This window comes from Miscanthus floridulus, chromosome 11 (assembly GCF_019320115.1).
Source record: "Miscanthus floridulus cultivar M001 chromosome 11, ASM1932011v1, whole genome shotgun sequence".
NCBI lineage: Eukaryota > Viridiplantae > Streptophyta > Magnoliopsida > Poales > Poaceae > Miscanthus > Miscanthus floridulus.
The window spans coordinates 92244274-92272188 of record NC_089590.1 but is presented as its reverse complement, the minus strand read 5'-3'; the positions used below and the strand labels follow the sequence as shown (position 1 = coordinate 92272188).

The 27915-nt window shown below is 46.6% G+C and overlaps 4 protein-coding genes and 2 pseudogenes across 16 annotated transcripts in view; 2 read left to right on the top strand and 4 right to left on the bottom strand.

Moving 5' to 3' along the window:
- Window positions 1-507: 507 nt before the first annotated feature.
- Window positions 508-2632, bottom strand: LOC136493940 (G-type lectin S-receptor-like serine/threonine-protein kinase SD2-5). Of its 3 annotated transcripts, XM_066490069.1 has the most exons (4): window positions 2427-2632; window positions 2281-2315; window positions 1985-2044; window positions 508-1885 (listed from the first exon to the last, which is right to left on the bottom strand). In XM_066490069.1, exons 3-4 carry the CDS (start codon window positions 2004-2006, stop codon window positions 672-674), a joined length of 1236 nt encoding a protein of 411 aa, XP_066346166.1. In that variant the 5' UTR covers window positions 2007-2044; window positions 2281-2315; window positions 2427-2632; the 3' UTR covers window positions 508-671. The 3 variants fall into 3 exon arrangements, with proteins under 3 accessions (XP_066346166.1, XP_066346165.1, XP_066346167.1); XM_066490068.1 differs by lacking the exon at window positions 2281-2315; XM_066490070.1 differs by lacking the exons at window positions 1985-2044; window positions 2281-2315.
- An 852-nt stretch (window positions 2633-3484) lies between these two features.
- Window positions 3485-5622, bottom strand: LOC136492623 (G-type lectin S-receptor-like serine/threonine-protein kinase SD2-5). 4 transcript variants are annotated; one of them, XM_066488605.1, is made up of 3 exons: window positions 5463-5622; window positions 5017-5078; window positions 3485-4916 (listed from the first exon to the last, which is right to left on the bottom strand). In XM_066488605.1, exons 2-3 carry the CDS (start codon window positions 5039-5041, stop codon window positions 3601-3603), a joined length of 1341 nt encoding a protein of 446 aa, XP_066344702.1. In that variant the 5' UTR covers window positions 5042-5078; window positions 5463-5622; the 3' UTR covers window positions 3485-3600. The 4 variants fall into 4 exon arrangements, with proteins under 4 accessions (XP_066344702.1, XP_066344703.1, XP_066344704.1 ...); XM_066488606.1 differs by having other exon boundaries at window positions 5017-5081; window positions 5464-5622; XM_066488607.1 differs by having other exon boundaries at window positions 5021-5078; window positions 5463-5621.
- Window positions 5623-7342: 1720 nt separating this feature from the next.
- On the top strand, window positions 7343-8130 carry LOC136493939 (protein SRC2-like). Its single transcript, XM_066490067.1, has one exon. The coding sequence runs from the start codon at window positions 7455-7457 to the stop codon at window positions 7938-7940; it is 486 nt and encodes a 161-aa protein (XP_066346164.1). The 5' UTR covers window positions 7343-7454; the 3' UTR covers window positions 7941-8130.
- A 3408-nt stretch (window positions 8131-11538) lies between these two features.
- On the bottom strand, window positions 11539-14331 carry LOC136492454 (putative receptor protein kinase ZmPK1; annotated as a pseudogene).
- A 3115-nt stretch (window positions 14332-17446) lies between these two features.
- Window positions 17447-22269, bottom strand: LOC136493938 (protein FAR1-RELATED SEQUENCE 6-like; annotated as a pseudogene).
- A 158-nt stretch (window positions 22270-22427) lies between these two features.
- The window catches only part of LOC136493936 (pentatricopeptide repeat-containing protein At4g17616-like), a 28714-nt gene continuing 23226 nt past the window's right edge, over window positions 22428-27915 (top strand). Inside the window, exons 1-7 of one of the 8 annotated variants that reach the window (XM_066490064.1) lie at window positions 22428-22770; window positions 23174-23299; window positions 23402-25755; window positions 26259-26329; window positions 26528-26763; window positions 26959-27022; window positions 27671-27724. In XM_066490064.1, coding sequence (XP_066346161.1) covers window positions 23222-23299; window positions 23402-25375 — 2052 coding nt within the window. In that variant the 5' untranslated portion in view covers window positions 22428-22770; window positions 23174-23221 and the 3' untranslated portion in view covers window positions 25376-25755; window positions 26259-26329; window positions 26528-26763; window positions 26959-27022; window positions 27671-27724. Of the gene's footprint in view, window positions 22771-23173; window positions 23331-23401; window positions 25756-26147; window positions 26330-26436; window positions 26764-26958; window positions 27023-27670; window positions 27725-27915 lie in introns of those variants that run through there. The other 7 variants (XM_066490060.1, XM_066490062.1, XM_066490059.1 and 4 more) reach the window with 7 other exon arrangements.

Here is a 27915-nt window from a genome sequence, read left to right as displayed (position 1 = left end):
ACAACTTACACTTGAGTCGTTACAATATTTGGACAAGTCCTTTTGCGCCCAACACCCCCCCCCCCCCCCCCCCGACTATGTTCGAAGTCCATGTTTCCTCAAACACCTAAAAAACATATCCCCCACCCCACACCCCACCACACACACACCAAACACACACACACGTTTTAAAACCGTTTGTTTTTTCAACTTAAGCGATTAGGATGGAGATTTTAGCCTACATGTCACCATGCCAACTGTGAGGAGGTAAAATAAACTACGTTAAGAGTTCAGGGACCAAAAAAATTTACCAAGGAACAATTATAAAAATACTTTATTTTGAAAAATTATCAAAATACTTTTATCTAGAAAAGTTACACATTATAATTCCTAAAATCTCATTTCACCTCAGAAAATTTGTTTTAGCTCAAAAAATATGAAACCAATTTTAATTTTTTTCTAAATAATGTTCTATCGTTTGGTACCTAGCTTGGCAGGTAGGGATAGCCTACCTGACACACATGTTGCGGTACAATTCACTCAACTCACATATCTTTATCTTAATAGTCCTCCAATGCATGATGCTAATTTACAAACCTCAGCCATTATTGTTTAATAATAAGTAAAAACAGTACAAGACTATAAGCTTTGTTTCATCTACACCAACGCAAGAGTCCGCTCAACATCTTCAATCAAGTCGACTTGACAATAGGGCTAACCGATATCTCACTGTCTCTAGCAGTGGTGTCTCTACTGCTCTGGTATGTGCCGCTCCACAATCCCGAGCTAGTTGAGCCACCGCTGCTTTCCATGACATAATGGAAGGGGTTCACGGGCGGGACAATGGCCATCTCCCCCTCCAGCATCCGCACCACGCTGCTCATCGTCGGCCGTGCCGACGGCTGAAACTGCACGCACCACAACGCCACCTTGCACATCATCTCCGCCTTCTCTCTGTCCGCCTCTCCGACGATCCCGTCGCAGGACACGACGTCCTCGATCTCCCTCTGCTCGTACTTCTCCCACGCCCACCTCGGGAACCACTCCTTGCTTTCGCCGTGGCCGGGGTCGTAGTTCCGGCGCCGCCCCAGGATCTCGAACAGCACCATCCCGAAGCTGTACACGTCGCACTTCTCCGACGCCGGCAGCGCCATCCACAGCTCCGGCGCCGCGTACCCGGGCGTCCCGCGGCCGCCTCCGGTCAGCGACATGTGCGTGTTCTCGCGCTCGCCCAGCCGTGCGAGCCCGAAGTCGGCCACCTTCGGGGTGTAGTCGGCCGTGAGAAGAATGTTCGCCGGCTTGATGTCGTAGTGCACGATCCGCTGCTGGCACTCCTCGTGCAGGTACCTGATCCCCTTCGCCGTGCCGACGGCGATACCGTGCAGTGTCCCCCACTCCAGCCTCGTGGCTTTGCTGCCCTCCTGATCGCCGTAAAGGTATTTCTCGAGTGAGCCGTTCTCCATGTACTCGTAGACTAGTGCCTTCGTGTTCGCGTCGAAGCAGAAGCCGTAGAGGCGAACGAGGTGCACGTGGTACGTCCGGCCTATGGTGCCGATCTCCGCCATGAACGCCTCTTGAACCTTCTTGTTCATGGACACCTTCAGGACCTTCACGGCCACCGGCAGGCCGTTCGGCAGCTCACCCTTGTAGACCACGCCGTAGCCGCCAGACCCCAGCTCTAACGAGTAGTTCCGGGTGCCGGCCGCCAGCTGCTCGGAGCTGAAACGCATCGGCTTCTCGTTGAGGATCTGGTTGAGGAACGTCTCAACTGGCCCGACCTCGATCACCACATCTTCCACGGCGTTGCAGGTTTGCATCTCACTCTCACGGTTCTTTTTCTCAATCTCCTCCAGGACTTTCTTTACGATTTTCTTCTTCATCTTCTTGCTCACGATGATTGTGGATACTGAACAACGAAATGAAACAGCCAATAATTAATTAGCTAGCAAGTCGCCACTGTACTAAGTCAATAAGGAGAAGAAGGTGCCAGATCGATGTATCGTACTGATTGCAACTGCATTCCCCATGTCTATGACGCTTCTGGGGCCGTAAGCTTGATTAGAGTCTGCGTCATGGCATGCGTCACATAAGCAAGTTATAGGTGAATGAACAGTTCAGTCAAAGCCTGGAATGAGCTTGCAATCCCAACTAGAAACACACTGATATTTTCTTCCTTAGATATCTACTGCCATAAACATGGGGAAGGAATAAAAAATTTGCTTCTGAACAAAATTTCTGAAAGTTCTGGTCATTCCATCAATTGCTCAACTACAGAAGGAGGCAAGGAGCACAAGCATGAACCTCGTATCTCCAGCAGCGAACCCACAGAAACATTCCTATAACATATGACTGACAGAATTAACAAACTGAGAAACTGGCTAGCCCAATTACCCCACCGAGAAAATCTTCAAAACAAAACGGAAACTAGCTGAGGGAGAAGAGCTCACCTGTGTGGATACCCTGGTTGTGTTCGATCCTCTTTCTAGCTCCTTGTGCTCGCTGGCGAGCAACTGCTGCGCTGCCCGCTGGGCTAAATCACTGAGGTCATGAGAGACCGCTCTGACTGGAGGAGCAGGAGGACGTATGCAGCTACGACTTGATAAAGGCCTGGCCCCCTGGGCAGGCACACACGCAGCTGTTGCTGACTAAGACGAGCTCGGGCAGATGCTCTGGCTGATCGGGCGGTGGCCCCACACTGATAGAAAGAGTTCATGACACAATTGGGTGGTGGGTTGACACCACATAACTTGGTCCACACAAAATATTTAGACAAAAATCCTTTGACCCTCGACTATGTTGGAAGTCTAATTTTCCTCTAACACCTTTAAACCAAATGTTGTTCCTCCTCCAAATTTTAAAATTGTTTTTTTAAGGAACAGGAGGGGCAAGGAGCCCCTACTGGATTATATTAAACAGTAAAAGGTGCGATACAAAACGAACAACAAAATTACAGGAGTGGAGGGGAAACTAAGGCACTAAGAAAGCGGAAAAGAAGAGGTACACGGAAAAAACGGGTGGTCTCCAAATTAGTCTAAAATGGTTTATCCATTCCTGAATTTTGGGGAAATACTCCTTCTTTGCTATGCATAGCATCTGCTGCATCTCAATTTTGAAGATGGTTTTTGTATTTTCATCCTGAAAGATTTAAATGAAGGTTGTAACCTACATGTCGCAATGCCAACAGTGGACGATTTAAATGGAGGTTTTATCCTACACATGTCGCCATGCAAACAGTGAGAGGGTAAAATGAATTACGTTAAGAGTTCAGGGGTCAAAAAGATTTTAACAAGGAAACAATTATAAAAATAGTTTGTTTTCAATTCATCCAAAAAAAATTCTGAAAATTTTACCTAATTATAATTCCTAAAATCTCATTTCACCTTACAAAATTTCTTTTAACTGAACAAATATGAAACCGGTTTTAGATTTTTTTTTTCTAAAATCTTTTGGTGCCTAGCTTAGCAGGTAGGGATAGCCTAACTATGTCACACCCGTAGCGGTACAATTCACTGAACCCACGTATCTTTATAGTCCTCCAATGCATGATGCTAATTTACAAACCTCAACCTTCACTGTTTACGGTAACTCAGTGAGTAAAAACATTTACTAATGTGTACAAGACTACGAGCTCTGTTTTGTCAACACTGACGCAAGAGTCCGCTCAACCTCTTCAATCATGGCGCCAGTCGACTTGGCAGCTGGGCTGATGGATAGCTCACTGTCTCTAGCAGTGGTGTCTCTACTGCTCTGGTATGTGCCGCTCCACAATCCCGAGCTAGTTGAGCCACCGCTGCTTTCCATGATATAATGGAAGGGGTTCACGGGCGGGACAATGGCCATCTCACCCTCCAGCATCCGCACCACGCTGCTCATCGTCGGCCGTGCCGACGGCTGAAACTGCACGCACCACAACGCCACCTTGCACATCATCTCCGCCTTCTCTCTGTCCGCCTCTCCGACGATCCCGTCGCAGGACACGACGTCCTCGATCTCCCCCTGCTCGTACTTCTCCCACGCCCACCTCGGGAACCACTCCTTGCTTTCGCCGTGGCCGGGGTCGTAGTTCCGGCGCCGCCCCAGGATCTCGAACAGCACCATCCCGAAGCTGTACACGTCGCACTTCTCCGACGCCGGCAGCGCCATCCACAGCTCCGGCGCCGCGTACCCGGGCGTCCCGCGGCCGCCGCCGGTCAGCGACATGTGCGTGTTCTCGCGCTCGCCCAGCCGTGCGAGCCCGAAGTCGGCCACCTTCGGGGTGTAGTTGGCCGTGAGAAGAATGTTCGCCGGCTTGATGTCGTAGTGCACGATCCGCTGCTGGCACTCCTCGTGCAGGTACCTGATCCCCTTCGCCGTGCCGACGGCGATGCTGTGCAGCGTCCCCCATTCCAGCCTTGTGCTTGTGCTGCCCTCGTCGCCGTAAAGGTACTTCTCGAGTGAGCCATTCTCCAAGAACTCGTACACCAGCGCCTTGGTGTTCGCGTCGAAGCAGAAACCATAGAGCCGCACGAGGTGCACGTGGTAGGTACGTCCGATGGTGCCGATCTCCGCCATGAACGCCTCCTGCACTTTCTTGTTCATAGACACCTTCAGGACCTTCGCGGCCACCAGCAGGCCGTTCGGCAGCTCACCCTTGTAGACCACGCCGTAGCCTCCGGACCCTAGTTCGCACGAGTAGTTCTTGGTGTAGACCGCCAGCTGCTCGGAGCTGAAACGCATCGGCTTCTCGTTGAGGATCTCGTTGAGGAACTTCTCCACGGGGCCGATTTCGACCACCACATCTTCCACGGCGATGCAGGACTGAGCCTGGCGGTCTTTTCGGTCACGCTCCTCCAATACTTTCTTTACGATTTTCTTCATCATCTTCTTCCTCACGACGCGGCATCTTCTGATGAGGGCGATCATTACTACCACTGTCGCAGTTCCCGCGACTGAAGATGCTGAAGAACATCGAAATGAACACAGCCAATCAGCAAGTTGTTACTACTGCAAGTTAAGGAGAAGAAACAAGATACACGGTGTCAGATCGATGTATCGTACTGACTGCAACTGCTGTATTCCCCATGTCTGCGACGCTTCCGGGATGTAAGCTTGATTAGAGTCTGCGTCATGGCATGCGTCACATAAGCAAGTTGGTTCAATGAACGGTACAGTCAAAACCAGTAATGAGCTTGCAATCCCAAGTTCCCAACAAGAAATTTTAGTTTTCTGAACAAAATCTCTGAATGGAGGAGGATTCAAAACCGGCTGGGAGCTCCAGGAACCATTCTATTCTATCCTGAAGAAAATTTAGTGTTCTGAACAAAATTTCTGAATGGATAAGAGTTACTGATCATTCAATCAATCTATAGATGGAAGGAGCACGAGCATATGACTGCATGAGGTTACCATCTCCTGACTGAATTAACAAGCCGACGTACCCAAATACCCTGACCGACAACAAGACATTCAAAACAGAGGAAACTAGAGGAAGAAGAAAAGCTAACCTGTGGATGGATAGCCTTAGCCTCTCCGTGTTCGGCCTTTGCTCGCTGGGCGCTGGCGCTGGCGACCAACTGCTGCCCGCAGGGGCAGAGCTAAATTATTGAGCAGATGAGAGACCGATCGAGCTGATGACTGGTGATTCGTTGAAGGAGAAAGATGACGTGTGCTGCTACGACTTATGAAAGGCTCAGGGAAGGCACACGCGGGCAGCCATTGCTGACTAATTTGAGACGTTGACTGCGCGATGGGTCCGTTGCAGACTAATCTGTGAGGTTGCTTCTGCTGACAGCGACAAGCGCGGGTTCCCGGAATCTTCTTCCGTTCCATCACCATCGACGGAAAGAGTGCAAGAGCAAGACGCATCTCTTCTCTTCTGGATTGGGCCGTGAAGCCGAACAATCTGTTCATGGGCCTCTGAACGCATGTAACAGCGCACGAAACCCATCTAGTAGCCCACGTAGGTCCACGTACGAATTCAGTCAGTTGTCCGGGGAGTGCAGCACGCTTGGCCCAGATGCTATGAATGAATCAACCAAACGTGTCTTCTCCCCGCCGCGAAAAGGAAAAAGTCCACATTACCTCCCTCAATTTTCATGAAAGTTCATTTTTTCTCTCTAAACTTCAAAACCAGGCAAAACACTTTTCTCAACTTTTAAAATCGTTCATCTTACCTCCCTGACCCTGTTATAAGCAGTTTTGAAGACGGTTTTATCTTTATCTTTTTTATTTATTTTGGCTAAATCTTTAAAAAATCATAGTAAATCACAGAAAAATCATAAAATAGAAAATCTAATTTTGTTGGACTCCACATGAGTAGATCTACACGGTGAACATATAATATGGTATACTTTAGTACAAAGTTTTTGTTGTGGCTTTAGATTTATGCTTTTATATAATTAATCAGAATAATTCAAAGCTGCAGTTTCTATGGTCCAATTATGATGAAATTTTTATGGTGGACTAACTATTGTATGATTAAACTGTAGTAAAAATTTCATACACATTCGATCATGCGTAGCTTAGTTATAGATTTATTTATATTTAAAAAGCATAAATTTAAATATCTATGTGTCAGCGGTATATTCTTTCTGAGCTACGCAAGGCCTATCGTCTACATCATGCGGCGTTGTTTAGTCCCTCGTCTGGAGGGAAAAGTGGTCCGCACTACACGGCACATGTAGTGTGTGTCCATAGTTCCATACATGTTTTTTTTAATCATCAAAGATAAAAGAAAGAAAATAGTTTCCCTAGGTTCACAACGATTAGTTAGCTTTCAATTATTGTCCAATCAAAATCATGGCGAAGCTTTTTTAAAACAAAAAACATAGATGTACATTTAGTTGAGTGCCATAACAATAGTAGAAAACACTTTTTCTCTCTTTTCTAATTTAAGAAGTTTCTAGAGACTGCTAAATTTTTTGACGGTAAATATCGATATGCTAATTCTTTGGCAGCAAACCAACTGATGACTAGACGTTTTATTTTACTATATAATTTTGTTAGATAAAAAATGGAAGCCAACCAAATAGAACCTCGTTATCATAGCTGCCTCCGCCTGAGTTGAGATTTTTTGGAAACACAACAAGCTCTACGTTGTTTGTGCCGCTTGGTACTATTCAACGAACGAGGAAGCTTATCGCCGAAGAAAATGCACCGGCCCTTATCCAAGCAATTACCTGAATTCTTAGTGGTTATCCATCCAAAAAAATCATACGAATTCATGCCTATATATATATATATATATATATATATATATATATATATATATATATATATATATCCTACGAATATTTCTTCGTGACTTCGCTGCAACTGCGTAGGAAATATAGAGCAAGTGCATTTTGAATAGTACTACTACTACCAGAAGACTTTGACCAAGCCTCCCTTCTTATCTGCCCTTCCACCTTCCCGTCTCCATCGCGCACTTGCCCACCCCTCCCTCGCCGGCCTCGGGCCTTCCCCACCCCACCATCATCATCAAGGAGGAGATAGCCATGGTGCGGGCGAGTCTTCTCGCCGTTCGGTCAGCGCTAGCAGTCGGCGCTACCGCGGCCACGCAACACGACGGCACCCCACTCGGTCCCGTGGCGATCGTGTTCCTCGCGGTGGCCGCGACGGTGGCCGTGGCGGCCATCGCGGCGTTCGGGTGCGCGCAGGGCGCCAAGAAGCCGCGCCGGCAGAACAACAACAACAACGCGTACTACTACGGCCAGGGCTACCCGCCGCCGCCCGCGGGCGCGTACGGCTACCCCGCGCAGCAGCCGCCCCCCGGGTACGCGTACCCGCCGCAGCAGAGGCCCGGCCGCAGCGGGCTCGGATCGGGGGCCGCGGGGCTCGCCGTCGGCGCCGTCGGAGGGCTGGCCGCCGGCGCGATCATCGGCTCGGCGCTCGATTCTGGCGGCGGAGGCTGTGGAGGCGGCGGTGGTTGCGGAGGAGGCGGCTGCGGTGGCGGTGGTTGTGGCGGCGGCTGCGGTGGTTGACATCTTTTCTTTTGAATTCTGTTTAACATCTGCCATGTGATTAGCGTGGCGATCTGCATGGTACTATGGTTTGTGTTCACGGTTTTTTTTTATATTGTGATGAAAAGAAAAAGAAAGCACGAATTGATTCGATGGGAATTCGTGGTGTCAGGATCAAATGTTCTTGTGCAAACCATATCCGATCTAATCATCCAAATGTTGTCGCGTACATATGTACATACTCATGTTTTCCTGTTTATTATTATGATGATGATGCACCGAATCCTCATCACGTTCTCATTAAATTATTATTATATTCGTCCAATCTGAGTAAGTTCTTCTATTTTTGTTGTTTGCATAAATATATTACGTTATAGTATATAGTGTTCTGTGTTTGAAATATGAATGATGATTCATAGATTATTTCATAGTTTTAGCCGTGGATTATAGACAAGAATAATCGAGAACTCCATCCATTCTTTTATTTCTCGACTTTTTAATAACCACACAAATTGGCCATTCAATGTAATCCGGCGTTTCCTACCATTCAATATAATCCGACACCGCGAGATCTCGTCTCCCCCACCGTGTGATGTTTTCCATCAATTGCTCCTCTCGCTCGTCCTTTTGGCTCCCACACTTAGCTCTGTTGCTCCGCCTCTCAGCTCCCACACTTGCTCCGTAGGTCCTTGGCATGGCTTGCTCCGCCTCTCTCCCAAGTGTCGGCTCGATACTCGATTAGCCTAGGGCAACTTTGACGATAAATCTCTAGAGAGGAGTAACTCCGGCGATGGTCTCTGGAGAGGAGGGACAACTCCATTTATAGGCCTCGGAGAGGGAGGGTCTCTGGGGAGGAGGGACAACTCCCTTGATAAGCCGCTAAGGGCTACTTTGGAAGGAAAGGGAGCATGACCCGGGGAAGAAAAGCCCCCCCAGGGGATTTTAATGTCAATTCATTTCCCTGGGTACCTTGCCCATCGGTGGTTTTTTTCTCTGTCGCTATTTGGAAACTAGGGGCAGAATTCACGGGCAACAAAAATGGTGTTAAAAATCAGAAAAAAAATCAAGTAGACTTTGGCCTTTCTTCTTGCTCCTGAAGAGGCACCAGATCGAGCAGGTTGACAGCAACAGTCCAACAAAGCGGCCCACCGAGATCCACACCACGGCACGCATGGAGAGCCCAAAGCTGGAGTCTGGCGGCGGCGTGGCCGAGGCCGACATCAGCACGTGGAGCGCAACAGCGGTCAGGGGCACCGGCGCGGGTGGCATCTCGCGCGACGCTCGAGGGCTGGAGACCGGTGGATGGCGTTACGGAGGATGGCGTCGCCACGCCGGCCGCGGGGAGCGACATTGGAGATGGAGAGCATCGTGGAGGCCGGCATTGCCCTGTCGATCAGACGCGGGGAGTGCACTCGCGATCGGGGGCGCCGGCGCGAAGGGCAACGCAGGCGCCCGCGCAGGTCAGCGGGGTCGGGGAGTTGGAGAAGGAGTTGGACGGTGGCAGGGCCATCCCGTTGGCCGGTGCACTGGGTGAGGAAGCTAACGACTGTGGAGATGGATATGTTGGTGGTGTCGTGAGTCGAGACCTCGAGGGGCAGCTGGGACGGGGAAGCGCTCCCGGCCTCTGGCCTCGTGGAATTCTGCCACGTGGAAAACACGGGGAAGGCAGGTGAAATTCCGCGTCCTCGGAGCTTCCAAACGGCGCGGAAGATTGGCACGGGAGATATCGCCCTGCGGGTTTCTCGCCCTGGGAAATCACGGGGAAACCGGTAGGAAATCGCGCTGCCAAAGTAGCCCTAAGAGGGAAGGGCAACCCGGCCGTAGTTATTTATGGGGAGAAGCGCGATGTTCTTTCATTATCTAAAAATAAATCTTAAAACTTATTTGGTTGTTTGGATTAGAGTGAATTTTAGTACAATCAAACGAAGTGTAAGGAAATAAACAATCCCACGTATATTTTAGAACAGAGTACTAGTTCTCTCTTCTCCGCGTCCTGCCATAGGCACCGACTCTCTCTCTCTCTGGCATTCATTGACTTTTTGAGTGTTTGACTTCTGGACCACTGTAAAGCTGGTGCTAGCCTAGCACGAAAATGTCAAAACAGAAGATGGTCGATCACTGTAGTATCACGGCGCGTCGCTTATACAAGACCAAAATTATTTACCTAGTTTTTTTTTTCGTGCTCTCTATTTCGGTCCACGGCCCACCTGACACTTAGTTTTTCTTTTAGCAGAACCTGACACTTAGGTGATCGCTTGGTTTATTCCACAATTTTGGCCCAACGAATGGCCATGGGGCACGGGCCCACGGCCAACTACTTTTCTCTGATGCTAACCGGGATTCAGAGACTAAAGTTTAGTTCCTAGACGTTTAGAAGGAGAACTAAACATGAGATAATTATAAAACTAATTGCATAAGAGTAGACTAATTAGCAAGACGAATCTATCAAGCCTAATTAATTTATGATTAGCGTATGTTTATTGTTGCACCACATTGTCAAATCATGGACTAATTAGGCTTAATAGATTCGTCTCGTAAATTAGTCTCAATCTGTGTAATTAATTTTATAATTAGTCTATATTTAACACTTTAAATTAGTGTCAAACATCCGATGCGACAGTGACTAATCTTTAGTCCGAGGAACCAGACACCTCAAAGTCGATTTCGTTTCATGCAGGTGAGTTTCGACCTTCAAATTGTACAGTACTCATAGAAGCTAAACTAACACTCCTCTATGCGGATAAGAGTGCAACTCTAACGTACAAGTTGTGTCTAAAAAAATCAGCTTATGCACATAGCCCAATGAATGGCCAAAGCTTGGCCCTGATTTTGTCTCACAGAGATACAGATGTGGTGTGCAAACACATTAGGGAAGTGAAATCACTCTGTTTTTTTTTCTAGTTTTTTTTTAAAAGAACCAAACAAAAGAGCTATCAATTAGATTAATAAAAAATTTGGACTAAAATACAACGGCATTGAAGTAGTATAACAGAAAAACAACACCAATAGCAACTGCTACAACTGCTAACTAGTCAGGAGAAACATTGCATCAAGCCATACACCAGTAATCTCATCCTATGTACCAGTGTATCATAATTGGTCTCAAAGTTGACCAAAACACTTGATAATAGATTAATATATACCCCAGCCCGCGTGCCGGCTGCTCTGCTGAGATATTCGAAAGTGACTTGATAACAACCATTTCTGCTCTGAAATCCACGCTCCTTTAGGCGAAGCTCTAGGCGCCGATAAGATCATATGGGGGTGCGGACACACCCTAGAAAAAAAAACGAAAAACTGTGATTATGAGCACCTCCACGGTAAAAATCTAAGCACCATAAGACAAGTGCACCCCTCACATTTCTCTCCTAAAATATTTATGGCAAATCCCTTGCCATCTTTAAAAAAGTAACGCAATCACCAATTATTTGCATGGCTCATTGTTAATTTTTATTGACAATCAATATGCTATGCTTTAAAAGGATAGGACGAAGATGAGTGCGTGCGTGTGGACTTGTGCATCCGTAGCGTGTTTTACAAAAGAAATGTGCATTATATTTGTACACATTCACATCTAGTACAAAATTGCAATTTATAGTCAAAATGAAGCCTTTCTGTTTCATTGGAAACCAGATGACAAGGGGCACATCACCCACGCATAACGCATAGACGCTGCATCTTCCAGGGACACGAGCTTCTGCAAAACGGCGTTCATGTTTGGCCTCCAGACTGGATCGTCACCCACGCACGAAACCGCCAGCTCCAGCATTGCCGCCGCCTGCAAGCGGCTAAAGTCACCGTGCAGCCTCGGATCAACGAACTCCTCCAGCCACGCCCACGACGACAGCTCCTCGTCACGCTTCGTGGTCTTCTCCGTTAGCCACGCGACCAGTCGCCGGAAATCCATGCGCACCTCCTCCTCCTCCGTCCCCCTGCCGCTCACCTTCACCGCCCAGTCGCAGACCCTCTGCCCCCTGAACAGCTCTAGGAGCACGACGCCGAAGCTGTACACGTCAGCTTTCCCTGTGATCGGGAGGCCTGCCGTCCACTCCGGCGCGGTGTATGTGTACCCCCTGCGTAATGCGCTCGAGACGACATCCCCAGCCGGCCGCACGCGTCCCGGCTGAGCAGCTTCACCAGCCCGAAGTCGGTCCAGCAGTATGTTCTCCGGCTTCACGTCGCAGTGCACGATCCACTCCAGGCACTCGTGGTGCAGGTACGCCAGCCCCCTGGCAACGCCGGCGGCGATCCTGTACCTCGAACGCCACCCCAGCGCACTCTCGCCGCCGCCGCCGCAGCCGTCGGAGACGAAGAGGGCCTTGTCGAGCGAGCCGTTCTCCACGAACTCGGAGACCAAGAGCCGGTTCGAGTGCTCGGAGCAGAATCCCCACATCCGGACCAGGTTCATGTGGTTGATCCGCCCGATCACGCTTAGCTCCGACCGGAACACCTCGTCGGCCTGCGACAGGTCGTCTAGCCGCTTCACCGCAACGCCGCGGCCGTCCTCCAGCAGACCAGCACGCCCCTGTACACGGTCCCTGACGCGCCCCTTCCGAGCCTGTCCGAGAACCTGCCGGTGGCGTCCAACAGCTCGTCGTAGGTGAACCTCCTGAAATGGCTGAACAGCAGCGCGTACCCTTCTTCGTTGTGCACCCGTCTTCTGGCAGCGGTCGGGTCAGCTCGGAATACGAACATGCACCCGACGACGATGAAAATGGCCTCCACGACGAAGATCACATCAAGGAATGAGTAGAAGTAGGCGAACTTTATCCTGTTTCCCCTGACATGGAAGTAGGAGGAGCCGACGACGCTGGCGTTCCGCTCCTGCACTGTGCAGGCATGGCCATGGAAGTCCAGCACCGTCGGGTTCAGGCCCTTGACCTTGAGACTCGCCGGGACCTTGAGGAAGATGTTCTGCTTGCTGATGTCCGGAGCCCGGCCGTTCCACAGGGCGATCTTAGGGTAGCACTCGCCAGCGCCCATCCTGCAGCCGAACGCCTCGCAGTTGCAGTCATCGAGGCACATATTCCGGCACGTCTCCATGGACACCCCGGGGGTGTAGTTGAAGTCGAAGCTGGGCATTTCCGCGAAATAGACAGGTTCGCCACACCTGACGTGGAACTCGCGGCGGCAGCCCTTGCTCCAGTCGCTGGCGTCGCGGGCCACCAACCCCTCCGGGCACGAGCACGCCAGCGCCAGCCCCGGCGCCGGCAGCGGCTGGTACGCGCACACGCCGTAGCGGCCACAGACACCGTGCACGTCGCACTGCCGCGGGAGCGCGGCCCACGTGGCGCATCAGCTCCCGTCGGCGTCGTCGAGGCTGTACAGCCGGAGGTTGCCGTCGTAGTCCAGCGTCAGCCGCCTCATGACACCCTCCACGCCCATGTCGGAGGCGTTGAACTGTGTGTGATCGCTCGCCGAGAAGGCGCCGCTCCTGTCGAGGCTGCCGTACCGGCTGCTGTTGTAGGCCGTCCGGTTGTTCTCCCACCACCGCTTGAAGGGATCCGGCCAGTAGTTGCTGCCAGTGGCGGAGCTAGAGCAAATGCGAGGAGAGTGCGCTTGCCTTATGGGTGCATGGGATTTTACCGTATGGGTGCGAATATGGTGAAAATTTGATCATAATCACCGTTTTTTGATATTTTTGTGGGTGCGCCCGCACCCAGTACATTGTATATAGATCCGCCCATGGTTGCTGCTGATCTCCGGCCCGTCGTAGATGAGATTGAGGATGTTGTTGTTGTCGAAGTAGAGGCTGTAGTAGCCGGAGTAGGGCAGGCCCCGGCGGAGGCCGACACCAGGCGCTTGTACCGGGTGATGGGCTGCTCTATCGGTGGGCCAGTCCAAGCTCTGCCACAGCGTGCGCCCCGCGGCGTCAGCCACGACGAGGTTGCCGGTGTCGAGCAGCTGCACGCGTGCGTGCCGCTGGTGTTCGTGCCCCACACCACGCCGCCGTTGAGGTCCCGTAGCACCAGCGACCCGTCCCTGCAGAACTTGGTGCGCGAGCCCCTGCCGTTGACAGGGGCGTCGCACACCACGCCGCCGTTGAGGTCTCGTAGCACCAGCGACCCGTCCCTGCAGAACTGGGTGCGCGAGCCCCTGCCGTTGACGGGGGCTTCGCGGTTGGCCGTCCACGCCGGGGTGGCGTCCGCGGAGCGGGTGAACCAGACGGCCAGCGTGTAGGCGTTCGTCGCCACCTTGTAGAAGCCACACGAGAAGTTGCCGCTGGGAGACACGAGGACGTTGCCGAGAAGTTGCCGCTGGGAGACACGAGGACGTTGCCGCCGGAAGCGTCCTCCACTAGCATCGAGTCTCCGCGCCATAGAATGCTTCGGCGCCAGCTCGCGGAATGCACAAGGCAAGGCAATGAGATCAGCAGGAGGCAGACAACAAAGGACGAGCAGATGGTGTGCATGTGTACGAGTCATGTGTACCTGTTGTACATCTTTTTATACTAACGGGTACCCCCGTGCGCACGGGGCGCCGGAGTCGGAGATGTTGCACATTCTATGGTTAAACATGGAAGCAATGGAAGGAGAAGGTTGGCTAAATTAGGTACAGATGGTTCCGTATCTGTTTCGTTTCTAGAAGGGAAGAATTCAATTTGCCTTGGCGTAAAGGAAATGCACTGGTCGGGTGAGGTTGTCGAACTGGTAGTATGATCATGAAAAATGGTTAGTGAGAGACAGAAAAGGTGTTTATGTTAGGTAAATCACAATTCACATGTATTATAAGTTTGGTATGGATTCATGTACAAAGTTCCTGGTCAGCACTCTGTAAATTTATAGATGTAGTGGTCTTTCTATAGCACATAATACAAAATATAGAGACCATTGTATCCAAGAAACTGGAGATACGTTGACCATGAAAAGTTCGCTGGGAGCCAAAATTGCAGCATCTGAACTAATGTGGCATCCTTGTGGGACCAATGTAGAATTTACATAGTGATTGGGCTGCACATGAAGGCAGACAAATAATTAATGGAAAATGCTAGGGAAAATGACACTCACATTCTTAAAACTGTAGTTTCAGATTTTGGAGGAAGAGCTATCGGTTTAATGTTTGCCTCCTCCATAGATCTCTGTCTGATGTACAGAAAAGTGTTTGAGGAACATAGAATAAACTTATGCGATTGCTGATGCTTTCGTGAGGATCTCCATATGTCCGATGTACAGAATGAGTGATGAGAGCGTGCCAATGTGAGGCTGTTTGGAGTTACAACATGCGTGAAAATAAATTAGTAGGTAGATGAGGAGGCTTGGTTTGTTGGTTGCTGGCAGGCATTGCAATGCACTTTATTATGGGGAAAATGTGAGTCTGTGTTTTTCATAGACATAAGGGTAAGCACTGCACGGGTAGCAGTAGCAAGCATGGAGTCTTTTTTTTTGGTAACTTAGAATATTCTATATGGAGGCTTTTTTTCTATTATTCTGTAGCACACCATTATATGTCTATATGCAGTAATGAAAAGCCCTTGAATTTGCCATGTTGTTTGGACTGAAGGTAGTGGGCTGCTGTGTGGGTATCCAGAAGCAGGTGTGGAAGCATATTGGGAAAAATGATTTGAGGTGAAAAAAGGCCGTGTATTGATAAGAAAATTAGTTACTTTATGAAATGTGGGGTAAGGTAGCAGTAGCAAGCATGGAGCCTTTTTTTTGTAATTTCGAATATTCTATATGGAAAGCTTAAGTTTTTCCTATTATTCTGTAGCACAGCATATGCAGTAATGAAAGGCACTTGAATTTGTTGTTTGGACTGAATGTAGTGCCCTGCTATGTGGGTATACAGAAGCAGAAGCAGCTGTGGAAACATTTTTGAAAGAATGATTTGAGGGGAAAAAGGCCGTGTATTGATAAGAAAATTAGTTACTTTATGAAATGTGGGGTATGTGCTGGAAAGCATGGAACAGAGGCTATTTATACAGCATCCATGGAACCTGAAGTAGAAAGAGTTACCATATGGAGTATATAATTAGAGGTAGGTGGTGGTACAGCAAACTGGGTACGGTGCGAACATTTGACCAGGCTGAGTACGACTATTGGAGGAAAAATTGTTACCTTGTAAGTAGGGCGTCGTTCAGTAGCATGGACCATAGTAGAAGCTGTAGTGTAGAGATGGCATAAGACATGCAATTTTCATATGGACGTAGCAGGAACCATGGAGTGAACCTGAAATAGCGAGAAGTGCATTAGACAAAAAAAAAAAAAAAAAAAAAAAGATGTTATCGATGGCAGAGAAAATTGAGGGCTGTGAGAAGGCCTTGGCAGTCTGAGTACATCAATGTTTACGACGACGACAACAACAATAACATAGCCTTTCAGTCCCAAGCCACTAGGTGATCGAGTTGCAATGCACTAGGTGATCGAGTTGCAAGCCGGTGGTGCTTGTTACTCTTGGAGGTTGCCACCTCCTAGACGGCTTGGTGGTGGTCTCCGTCGAAGCCCGTAAGAAGCTTGTGCGGTGCTCCGGAGAAGAGCTTTGTGAAGGGCATTGTGCTCGCCCCGCGGGAGCCGCGAAGAGCAACTCTAGTTGAGCGTGTCATTAAACTACCGTCACTTTCGGGGTAGGTTCTTGCGGTGCCCGACGTGTGGGCTTGGTGGGTGATGCCAATTAGCCGCCGAACCACCAAGTGAGCGGTCGACACAACGGGGACTAGCGTGTTGGCAAACACGTGAACCTCGAGAGAAAAATCACCGTGTCAACCTTGTTCTTCCCGTTGGTTTGCATCCTCGTTACACAAGCTTGTAATTATTTTTGCATACATTGTGCTTGTGTAGTTGCTCTTATAATTAGTTAGCTTGTGTAGCTTACTAGTTACCTTCTTGCTTGTGTAGCATAGAAGTAGCTCCCTTGCGTGGCTAATTTGGTTTGTGTGACCTTGTTAGTCACATTGCTTAGTTTGTGTAGCTAAGTAATTGCGCTCTCTAATTTGACATTGGTTGTCTTATTATTGAGTATTGTTAGTAAGCATTAGATGGTTTTGTGCTTTTGCTTACTAGCATGTGTGGAGCTCTCTTTTTGCTTAAAGTACTAGTGGCGTAGGATTGTGTGACTTTGCTTCTAGAATTGGTCAGGTAAGCTCTAACTAGTCCGACACCTTTGTTGCTTAATTAGTATCTTTAGAAGGTGCTAGAGAACATAGATAGAGGAGTGTAGTCTTGGCTAGACCGATAGTTTTAATTCCGCACTTGTTTCGGTTTGCCGACACGATTAATTTTAGAAATAACTATTCACCCCCCTCTAGTCCGTCATCTCGACCTTACACCTAGAAAATTTTGGGTGACAAATGACAATAGACATGAAAAATTAAGCAGTATCATTCTTGTAAAGGGCAAAACATAAGTGTTGGCCATCAAAGGACACACAAGTTAGCTTAGAGAACATAGATGAAGAAACTGACCTCTTTCTTTCGCTGTGATGGCATAAGCATACAACCAAATCGAATGTGTGCCAGCTGGCCTTCAGCTTGCTCTAGTTTATCAGTTGCAAAGGATAAAATGATACAAAATATTATCTGGACAGAACAAATATTAGAGAACACAGATGAAGAAACTTGATGAAGCAATAAACATCTGGTTACAAACGGCTTCATCAGAGAAGGGCATACGATTTCACGAGGGATACACAGGGAAACATCAGGTCCTTATTTGAAATCGATTCAGGGGCATGACCTAACATACATGGTTCAGATAAAACCTATTGGGAGCTGCAAATATCCATGAAAGAAAAAAAGAAGAAATGATTATGTACAGAACCCTTTCGACTAAATTGGTTCAAAGATGGTAGATTTCACTTCACCACATTTGATCTCCTTTCTGCTCAGGTGGTCACCGACTCCCAGAGTCCCACGCAGGAATAGAAAGATCAAACCTGATCCATCACCCTAGGTTTTCCAAATTACAAGGCTGTCAGAACTTAGTCTATTGGAAGGCATCCACAATTGCATTGCTGCCTACTCTCACTGGAGCTGAGACCTGCTGCTGCTTTCAGGCCAGTGGAAGCTTGGGGCATTGTTGTATTGTGACAAATCAAATGAAATGTTCTCCACCTGCAAAAATGAATGTTACTTAGTATATGCGTGAATTCCACCAACTCCTGAAACAGCAAAGAGATGACAAAAATGGAAAGTTTATATCTGGGATTACTCCATAAGGGAAAGTTTCCGGAGCAGTAGTTGACGTTAACGGCCATCCCTCATTTACAGGATTCTGCTGAACCTAATAAAAATGAGAGAAAAAAATTATTTCCAAAATAACCAAAACAATAATTTTTAGCCAAATGTACAAATCAAATAACATCACCTACATTTGTGCCATCAGTTACGCTGTCAGTTACAGTGGCAGCTGTGTTCAGGTTGTTTGCAGTGGCATTCCTCCTTTTGTTATATGCCCTTTTAGTTTTCTTTTTCAAAGTATCAAGAACAGTTGGGGTCACCAGCTTCTTCTTTCGGGAACGTTTGGATTGGCCTTGGGTAAGATCCCAGCCCTTTGTACTAAGAGAGATGGGCAAAGCATCATCAGTAAAATCCTCGTTCACAGGATTGTATGCAAAGTTGGCTGTTGAAACATGGCTGTCAACCCTTTGATCTCTTAGTGACTTCTCATATGAAATCACTTTATCCCTGATTTCCCTCATGATTGACAAAGCATATTCTTTTGATTCTGAGTTCATTGAACCAAATTCCACAACTTCTGCAAAGTATTGGTGGCCAAGTTTGTACAGATCATCGTAGCTTCCCAGTTCCTGATTACCTGCTGAGACAGGCTGGGATATGGAAGCACAGGTTTGTTTACAGTCCTTGCACCAGCAATGAATGATGTATTTTTGTGGAATCATCGGCACAAGCTCCTGTCTCAGTACAGTGAGTGCATGCCTGCACAACATTCCTTTGGATTGGTACAAACGGCAGAGGCACCATATGTCACCTTGAACATTATCATAAGCAACCTTGTAGTCTACCTTGTTTGTTTGATCGACATGCTCCGAAACTATGTATGTAACCATTGAATCATTCCGTTCAAGTATACTATAATTGCAATGAAATGAATGTCCTATTTCATTGAAGAACTTCTGAAAGATTTCTGCAGTGTACACCTTTGCTGCTTGATCTTCCACGGGCAAACCCGTCACCATTGGTGGCCTCATCTGAGCTGATCGTAAATCTTCATAAGATTCCTTTTCTAACTCGCCTTTAACAGCTTCCTCATATTGCTCTACAAACATTTTCAAAGAGGTTCCTGACATCAACCAGCCATCAAAATAGTCAGTTATACTATCACTTCTGTCTGTGACAGACATTCCTGCCCAAAACGAATCCTTAACATAAACAGGAGCCCACTGCATCCTGACCTCATATAGTTTGGACAGCCATTCATTTCCCTCTAAACGAAAATGTCCGAAAATGTTGGATGGTATCTTGCCACTCTCTGTCAAAGTCAGGCACAGTAACATAATCATAGGCCAGTGTGGTGAATGTGGAAATAATTTCATCCTTGTTCTCCATTTCTTCCAACTTTGCAGGAAGCACATTTAAGATGTGTGTGAGGCAAAAACGGTGCCTTGCGTTAGGGAAAATCTTTTTAATAGCTATCGCTACATCATGACAGTAGTTTGTAATTATTGAATGTGGTGGCTTGGCATTCATACATCTTAACCATGTACCAAAAAGCCACACATAAGCCCCAAGAGATCTACCAGCAAGCAGGCCACAACCTAGTAACACTGGCTGTGCACGGTGATTAGTGCCCATGAATGACACAAACTGCATATCATACTGATCACTAAAGTTTGTGACATTAATAGCAACAACATCACCAAAGTAATTGTATGAACTGCGTGATTTAGCATCAGCCCAAAAGACATTCCTTAGCTGCCCTTGCTCATTCATATCTTAACTGTAAAAGAAACAAGGGTTTTGGTCTTGCATTTTGTTGAGAAAATCCAACAGGGCGTCTAAGTCTCCTTCTGCAAGCTTCAATTTCCTATTTCTGTCTATTTTGGCTTTGAATTCAATCTGTGTAGAAGACGAAGTTACACCAGTATCACCAACTCTGCTTGAATGTACAAGAGCTGAGTTGCTCTGTAGTCCCTCAGACTCACAAATTTGAGGTGGATTTATCGAAAAAGGGGAGTTCTTCAAATGTCTCTTAAACTTAAGCAAGCTCGGATCCAACGGATGGTTGTGCTCCAACTCAAGAACAATTACTTTCCAGCGGTTTTGAAAATGGGCATCCTTCACAATCATCTTGGCCTTGCAGCCAGTCTTCATGCCTGGCTTTCTTGCAGGTCTTGTCACACCAGATCTCAGTCTAGACTGCCCTCCTTTAGAACATATGAATGTAGAGCGATAGCGGAAACCATCAAATGTATTGTTAGATCTTCTTGTAATACCAAAACCTGCGTGACAGCCATATGTCACATAAAACTGAAAGGCATCTTCCTCCGAGTCAAATAACATCCCTACTTTTGGTAAACAGGCTGGATCTACATCAACTGGTCTGAAGACATCACTCTCAGCAGCATTTCCTTCTTTTTCGCCGTCTTCTTCGTTAGATGTTTCAGAACTATACTCTTCCTCTTCCATTGGTTCCAAAACTTTCAAGTCAGACTGAAAATAGAGCAGATGTGTCATTAATTTTGTATAGACATTCTTAACAGAATCATGATGAGTACACCTACGGCACTGTTTGCACCATCATCGTAGAGGTGAATGAACTGGAGCAGACAGTGCCACTGGAATTCCACACACTACCTCTAGTCGAAATATATATGTTGTGTTTAGACTTGTACATGGGTAAAAGTATATGGTCCTCATCGCCCTTTAATTACTTCAACATTGGAAAAGATAACTCTTTGTTTCATAAGAGGAAAAGAAAAGGAGAAAGGTGAAATCACGATTTCCAGAAGCCTAAATTATGAAAGCAACCAGTGTAATTGATACAACAGAACTTCCTTAGGCTATTCGACATTTGTAGGTAGAGGCGGATCCATGAAAAATATATAGGGTGGCTGAAATAAATCGCTCTAGAACAAGTAAACAACGTAAGTCCATCATATTCCATACAAGTCAAAATGTACAAGTTTAAAGTGGTTTCATATTAAAACATAGATGAATCATTCAAAATACAACATGAGAACAAGTAAATAAAAGATGCAATTTTTCCATACTAAACTAATAGAGGAAGGCATGACACGTGACACTTATTATTCTTCCTAAGGATCAATCTATACCAAAAAAACATTAAATTAATGACATAAATATTAACTTAAAAATTCTAAAAGTAGAAAAGGATGGTGCATACCAGTGAAGTCTTTTTAGGCACTAGCACTAACATATGGCGATCTTACATTTCTTCAAACCGTTTGAAGATTTTTAGGCACTAACATACGAGGAAATGTATGATTACGAGGTTGGGTTGGATCACTGAAAGCATATGCCCTCCTTATTTGGTCTCTAATTTCAAGTGGATAATCTTCAATTGGTTTGCGATTTCCTGGATAATCAATTATGTTCGAGTGCATAAACCCTGCCATAGGTTTCTTTGGTTGACTTGTGCCCTCATTAGTGCCTGAAGTTGGATGCCACCAGTGGCGGACCCAGGATTTCTTGAAGACTAGGACCATTTCCTACTAGTGGAAAATACTCCATGTATATTAAGCATAGAGAATTAAATAAAATGAAGGAAAATTTTCAAGTCGAGATTATAGTTGAACTACATGTTTAGTGTGATAAAATAGTTAAAAACATTACATGGTCACACAAAAATAAATACCTTCGGTTGTTTGATAGCAGCCTGAGGGAAAATAAGATGCCAAAATTTTGGTCTTTTTCGTTGTGAACATTCTGTTGATTTTCATTTTAAAATGATGGCTCTACTTTCAATTTTCAATGCAATTTAATAGATACTACAACTACAAACAGTTGGAATTGGAAATTAGGGATTAAGACAGGAGAGAAATGTACCAAATTGTAGGTTGCAGCTGTACCAGAGCAGACGAATAGGAGTGCAACCTTGAAGGCCCAACCGCCGGAACAGAGCTACGGCCGCCAGCCTGCGCCCTACAAGCTGTGAGTGGTGGCGCAAGACAGCCGGGGCCCGGGGCGGTGCAGCACAGCGCCGCTGCTCCGCCTGCACCTTTCCGCGGTGACGCCGGCCGGGCTAAGCGAGCACGGCCGTGGGCGAGAAGGGAGCACTCGAGATGAGCTGCCGCCTGCCGAGGGGCGAGGGCATCAGACCGGCGGAGGGAGACAGGGATCCAGCAGGGCGGTGGCCAGCGGGCAGGCAGCGGTAGGATCCAGTCACTGCGAGCGGAGTCGTAGTGGCGGCGTCGGCAGCAGCCGAGTCGAGCGAGACTCGAGACTCGAGACTCGAGAGCAGGTGCCCTACTCAGGGGCGGGTCCAAAGGATACTGTATAGGCCCAAAACCACCCCAATTTGGCCCAAAACCCTTTTACTGCTTAGACATTGAACTGAAGGCCGAAACTGGAGAAAGCCCAACGCGCTGCCTAACCATAGCGCACAGTAGGCGGTAGCCCATCTCCCTGTCAGTCCCTGCGGCGGTGCTATTTCCCAGCTCGTCTGACGCGGCGTCTCGACTCGACCGAGCGGCGGCGGCGGCCGACGACCGACCCAACCACCGAGCAGCGCGCGCCGAGCCGCCGACACCCGCCAGCGCTCGACCAGTCCCGAGCGTCGGAGCCGCCATCCAGCGCCGTCGCGTCCTTGTTCTCTACCTCCGTGCCTCTGTCGCCGTCTGTGTCGTCCACGCCTGTGCCTGTAGGCTGTAGCGCTAATCGTCCAGCGCCGTCCTCGGTCCTCTACATCTGCGCTGCTCTGATGTGGTGATTTCAAGTGTACGTTTGCTTAACAATCTCTGTGTCTCTCTCGTTAAAAAAAAATCTCTGTCTCTGATAAGTTTAGTGTAGAATCTCTGTATTTTGTTTAGAAGTTTTATCTTAGCTTGGAATTGGTGTGTTACATTGATATGCGTGTGGGAAGGGATATATTCATTGTTTCATTAGACAGTGGCGAGGGATTCGCTTATGTTATATTGACATCAAATCAGAGCGTTAAACTTGAGGTATTATTATGAGACCTTTGTGTTTTGGCCATTTTCTACTTATATACCAAACCAAATGAAGTTTGTAGCTGCATACCGACCCGTTTGCTGAATTATGTATTGAATTATACCGTCTAAACTAGTACATTTTTGACTTGTATGGAATGTGATGGACTTATGTTGTTCACTTGTTCTAGAGCGCTGTGTTTCACCACTATATTTTCCTGGATCCACCACTGCCTTGAATGAGGAGGTTGTTTCTGGCGTGCTGGCCCTACCTGCGCCTCACGTCGCTCCCTCACGCTACCAGAGCTACCTCGCCTGTAAGAACACACTGCTTGGAAACAGTTTGAGGTATACATACTTGTGCATGGTTGGCTTTGCTTTAGTGGCCAATAATATGAATTCTTTTGTTCTTGTTACAGGCCAGCAATGTCTATGGGCCATGGAGGAGTTATATTTCCACAAGCACTAGCACCAGTAAGGTTCTGGCATGGGAGGCGCCATCCCGTGAAACTCTGTTGAGGAAGATAGACTGTGCTATGAAGGATGGAAATGTTGAAGAGGTGCTGCAATCTTTCAGCAATTACAAGAAGCTTCATGGTCTTCCTGAGCCACGGGTACTGAATAGTATGATCGTGTCGCTGTCCTACATGTCTAGTCGGAGGTGGCTTCAGAGGGCATTTGACATGGTTCTCTCAGTTTATCAAGTTAACAGAAATCTTCTTAATTGTGGCTCCCTGATGAGGCTAGCGTTGGCGCTTGCGAGAGATCAGATGCTTGTCCCGGCCTCCACGGTCTTGAGGATCATACTGGAGAGTAGAAAGCTTCCTGATGTTGATATGCTGAGCATGTCGTTTCTGCATATGTTGAAGTCACAGGTAGGATCCTACCTTGCCACGGATGTTCTGATTGAGACTTGCGAGAGTTTCTTGGACCAAGTTACAGATAGGCGGGAGATGAAAAAACTGGATCCAATAAAAAACAATGCCACCTTGTTCAATATGGTTTTGGAGTCATGCGTGAACTTTAAATGCATTATCAAGGCCCAGAAAATAATGGAGCTGATGTCATTGATCGGAGTTGTGGCCGATGTAAATACAGTGGTGATGGCTAGCCGTGTCTTTGAGATGGTTGGGCAACGAGATGAGTTGATACACATGAAAAGAAGCATCGACTCTTTAACATCTTTGACATTTCTTCAGTACTACCAGCATTTTTATGACAGTCTATTGAGTCTGCATTTCAAATATAATGACATGGATGCTGCGGCAAAGTTTTTAATCGATCTGCATCAGCAACGGAAACCTGGTGTTTTCTTTTGTAATGATTTACAGAAACAAAGTATCATACAAATTGGCTCTGGAAATCTGAAAAGCGGATATAGAATAATGTTTGATCCTGGAAAAGTTGACAGGGGTTTTGTTTTGGGTACAGAAAGCCAATTCGGCCTTGTTATTCTTACTGATGGAAACCTTCTTCATACTGAAAAGGCTCTTGCTAAACTTATTATAGGCTGTGTGAAATCAAGGAATATGCATATACTGTCTAGCTTTTTAATTACATCACGTAAAGATGGTCTAGAGTTAATTTCTCCACAAGATGTGGTCAATGCATGCATTCAAATGGGATGGTTGCATGCTGCTTATGATATCATAGATGATTTGGAGTCAGCTGGGATTCCAGTTGGGATTACTGGTTACATTTCTCTTCTGAGAGCATATGAGAAGGAGAATAAGTCAGAAGAATCCAATGGCCTTCTTCAACAGATACAAAAGATAGCATCTACCATGGATGGTATTCATACTAATTCTCCATTTGCAATCAAGAATATTGCCAAAGTAGTGAAATATGAAATGCCCCTCGGTAGTTCATCTTTGCTTGCTGCTTTGGCTGATGAAATTAAGCATTACAATGCTGGAGAGCACTTGACATTAGAGTTCAATAATTCAGTTCTTTTCTTCTGCAAGGCAAAAATGATGGAAGATGCTCTTTGCACATATAAGCGTATGAGAGAGCAAAATATCAGACCCATATTGCATACTTTTTGCCATATATTGTGCGGTTATTCTTCAATGGACATGCATAGAGAGATCACCATGCTGTGGGGAGAAATAAAGCGCAGACTTGAATATGGAGAGTTAGATTTGGATAGGGACTTGCTTGATTGCTTGGTTTTGAATTTTCTTAAAGGTGGATATTTTTCGAGGGTGATGGAGATCATTAGTTACATGTCAAAACATAACATTTACTGTGACAAGTGGAAATACAGGCATGCCTTCCTGAAGCTACACAAGAACCTGTATAGGAATCTGAATTCATTGCATGACAAAACAGAAGCTCAAAGTAAAAGGATTGAAGATGTCCAAGCTTTCAGGTCGTGGGCAAACATTAAGTAGGTAGGGCTAGTGACCAATTTGATCCCTCTCATTTTCAAATTGGGTAAGGACACCCATTTGATGACTTGTAGCGCCAAGCAAGCATGCCTTGTCGCCACCTCAAGGATGCATCCTGGCTCGTTGCCCCGAAGCCTCCCTCAAGGGAAAAAAGTCAAGGGGCGTAGAGTGCTGCTCACAGCATCCGCAGCAGGGGAAGAGGGTTGAGGCTGTGGAGAGCTTCGAGGAGCTCAGCCTTAGGGAGGAGTGATGGCTGTACTGGGAGAGGTGGGCCTCTCCAAGCCTACAGAGATCCAGTGCGTTGACATGACCAGCGGCGTGCTCGGCTCTCACACCGGCTCTAGGAAGATGATCTTCTTACTTGCTCCCTGTTTGTTGTTCAGGTGCTTCCTTCTTTTCAGTATGGTCTACATGCACTGCATTACTTTTTATCGAAGTACATTTGTTTCCATTAGAAGGGAAGACAGTTCACTTGATAAAGACATTTACTCCATTAATCCCATGTGATGGCTTCTTGCTACTCTAGGCTACTGTAGGAAAAAATGTATAATGCGAGCCATCTTATTTAATCCAGTTTCTGCTTTTACAATATATGAGAACTTCTCATTAATTGGCTTGATTACGGCATGGATGCAACCTGATTGGAGTTAAACTCAGCAATGAACAATTTTTTCTTTCACCAAACTAGAAATTAGGAATTTTCTCCACTGATTATGCCTGTGAATCAGGATACTGTTGACTAATCAAGCAATGTGCTGCTCTTCATTTTTTTCAGATAATTGCCTTAGGAGTTCCCTCTCTACTGCATCTATGTCTTTATTATACTGTACACCTCCAATGCTGTTTTGGTGCTCTTACTACTTTGATTCATGGTTATTAGTTTCAGGTTTTATATTTTCATCAGAAACTGGTTTATCGTACAGAAAGCGTAGAAATTGAAATACTGAACTGTAGCAGGTACTTTTCTTTTGAGCTACTTTTTTTATGTTACCCAGAAACTAAATATCTGTAGGTGCCGGTATTTTTAATCACTAATGTAAAGTAAATACAACTACCATCTGTAGATAGGACCAGGGAGTAATGGGAAAGCTCAACAAAATTACCAATCCAAAAGCCAGTTGATCATCTTCACTGTATGGAACTTTCCTGTTGCAGCTATCCACTGTAGTGCACTGGCTCTGATATCATTGGTGCTATGGAGCGCCGATGCAGACAATTTGACACCATCAACATAGGCAGCTAGTTGTCGTCTCTGCTTCTTTCTTTACATCCTCAGATCAAGTGTGTCTCCTGCTGCGGTCAAAAAAAGTGTGTCTCCTGCTGACGCGCCTCCTCCAGCACCAAACCCTAATCAGGGATCTCTTCGAGTGTGTCATTGCCGCCAAGCATAGGTACACGCTCCCTCCATCCCATTTGTTGTATGGTTTTCTTGGAGATGACAAGCATGGACAATATGCTATAAGCAGTTCCTGGACTATGAAAATCGGACTTTTACTATCTGAAATATCTGGAACCTTATATAGATCTGCATTCCTTCAGAAATAATTTATTTTGCACTCCTTTCTGATGATATTTCATTGCTGCAGATGTTCAGTCAAGATTGTAAGAATACAAACATTCTGATCAAAGCAGTGGCACCACCTGAACAAGGTATGCACTCACAATCAAGGACACACAACTTTAATTGCTGCATTAATAGTTTAAATTTTGAAAAAAAAAATATAGACACGGTGACTTGTTAGTTAATATATCTCTTAGAGCAACTAGAGCATCAAACTGTTCTGTCTGTTGCAGTAGTTCTCGGGGTTTTTCTTACTACTTGTTTGGATCTCTGTGTTGCGTCCATGCCCTGTGCATTGAAAGCTTGAAATGGCAAATGCGTGTCCATGAAAGAAGAGCAGAGGCCATGAGATTCGTGTTGTAGTTGGTGTTTTTCGAGAATTGTTCAAAATTTGAACAGTCTTGTGCTACTGTATGGCCTAGTTACTGATTAATGATCTTGTAGTATTGTAAATAGTTAACCTGTGCTGAAATGCAATCAGTTCTTACATGAGCCTGGAATTTGTGATGAAAAGCAGTACAAATTTAGTATCTCAGAGCTGTTAAGTTCATCATTGAAAGGTTTGAGGATAGCTCAACTGCTCGAGTAACCACACATTTCAGATTGTCTAGAAGTAGCTTATTTAATAATGTTTTGCACAGTGTCAGCTTGAGTTATGTTTTCAGTGTGCAGCTAGGCTTCGGTGACATTCGTTCACATTTGTTTGAACTTCGACTAATTTGTCTTTCTTCTTGCAGTGATCAGCTTACCATCTCGGTTGTAGCGTTGCAGAGAAGGCTGAGAAAGATGATGTCGGTACAAAAAGTGATCAACTAGTAAATATTTGTAGTTTTGATGTACGTTGTGATCGGAGGTGGCCTAGCACTCAATGACACAGGATTTATACTGGTTCAGGCAACGTGCCCTACGTCCAGTTTGGGTCGGTCGGCGACTTTATTCCCGAGCCTAGGTGCTCGAAGTCTGTAGTGGGGTTACAAACGAG

Coding starts and splice junctions, on each gene's coding strand:
- LOC136493940 (XM_066490069.1), bottom strand. CDS start 2,006: ATGGGGAATGCAGTTGCAATCA. Junction 1,886..1,984: donor GGGGAATGCAGTTGCAATCA/GTACGATACATC, acceptor TTCGTTGTTCAG/TATCCACAATCATCGTGAGC.
- LOC136493939 (XM_066490067.1), top strand. CDS start 7,455: ATGGTGCGGGCGAGTCTTCTCGCCGTTCGGTCAGCGCTAGCAGTCGGC.
- LOC136492623 (XM_066488605.1), bottom strand. CDS start 5,041: ATGGGGAATACAGCAGTTGCAGTCA. Junction 4,917..5,016: donor GAATACAGCAGTTGCAGTCA/GTACGATACATC, acceptor GATGTTCTTCAG/CATCTTCAGTCGCGGGAACT.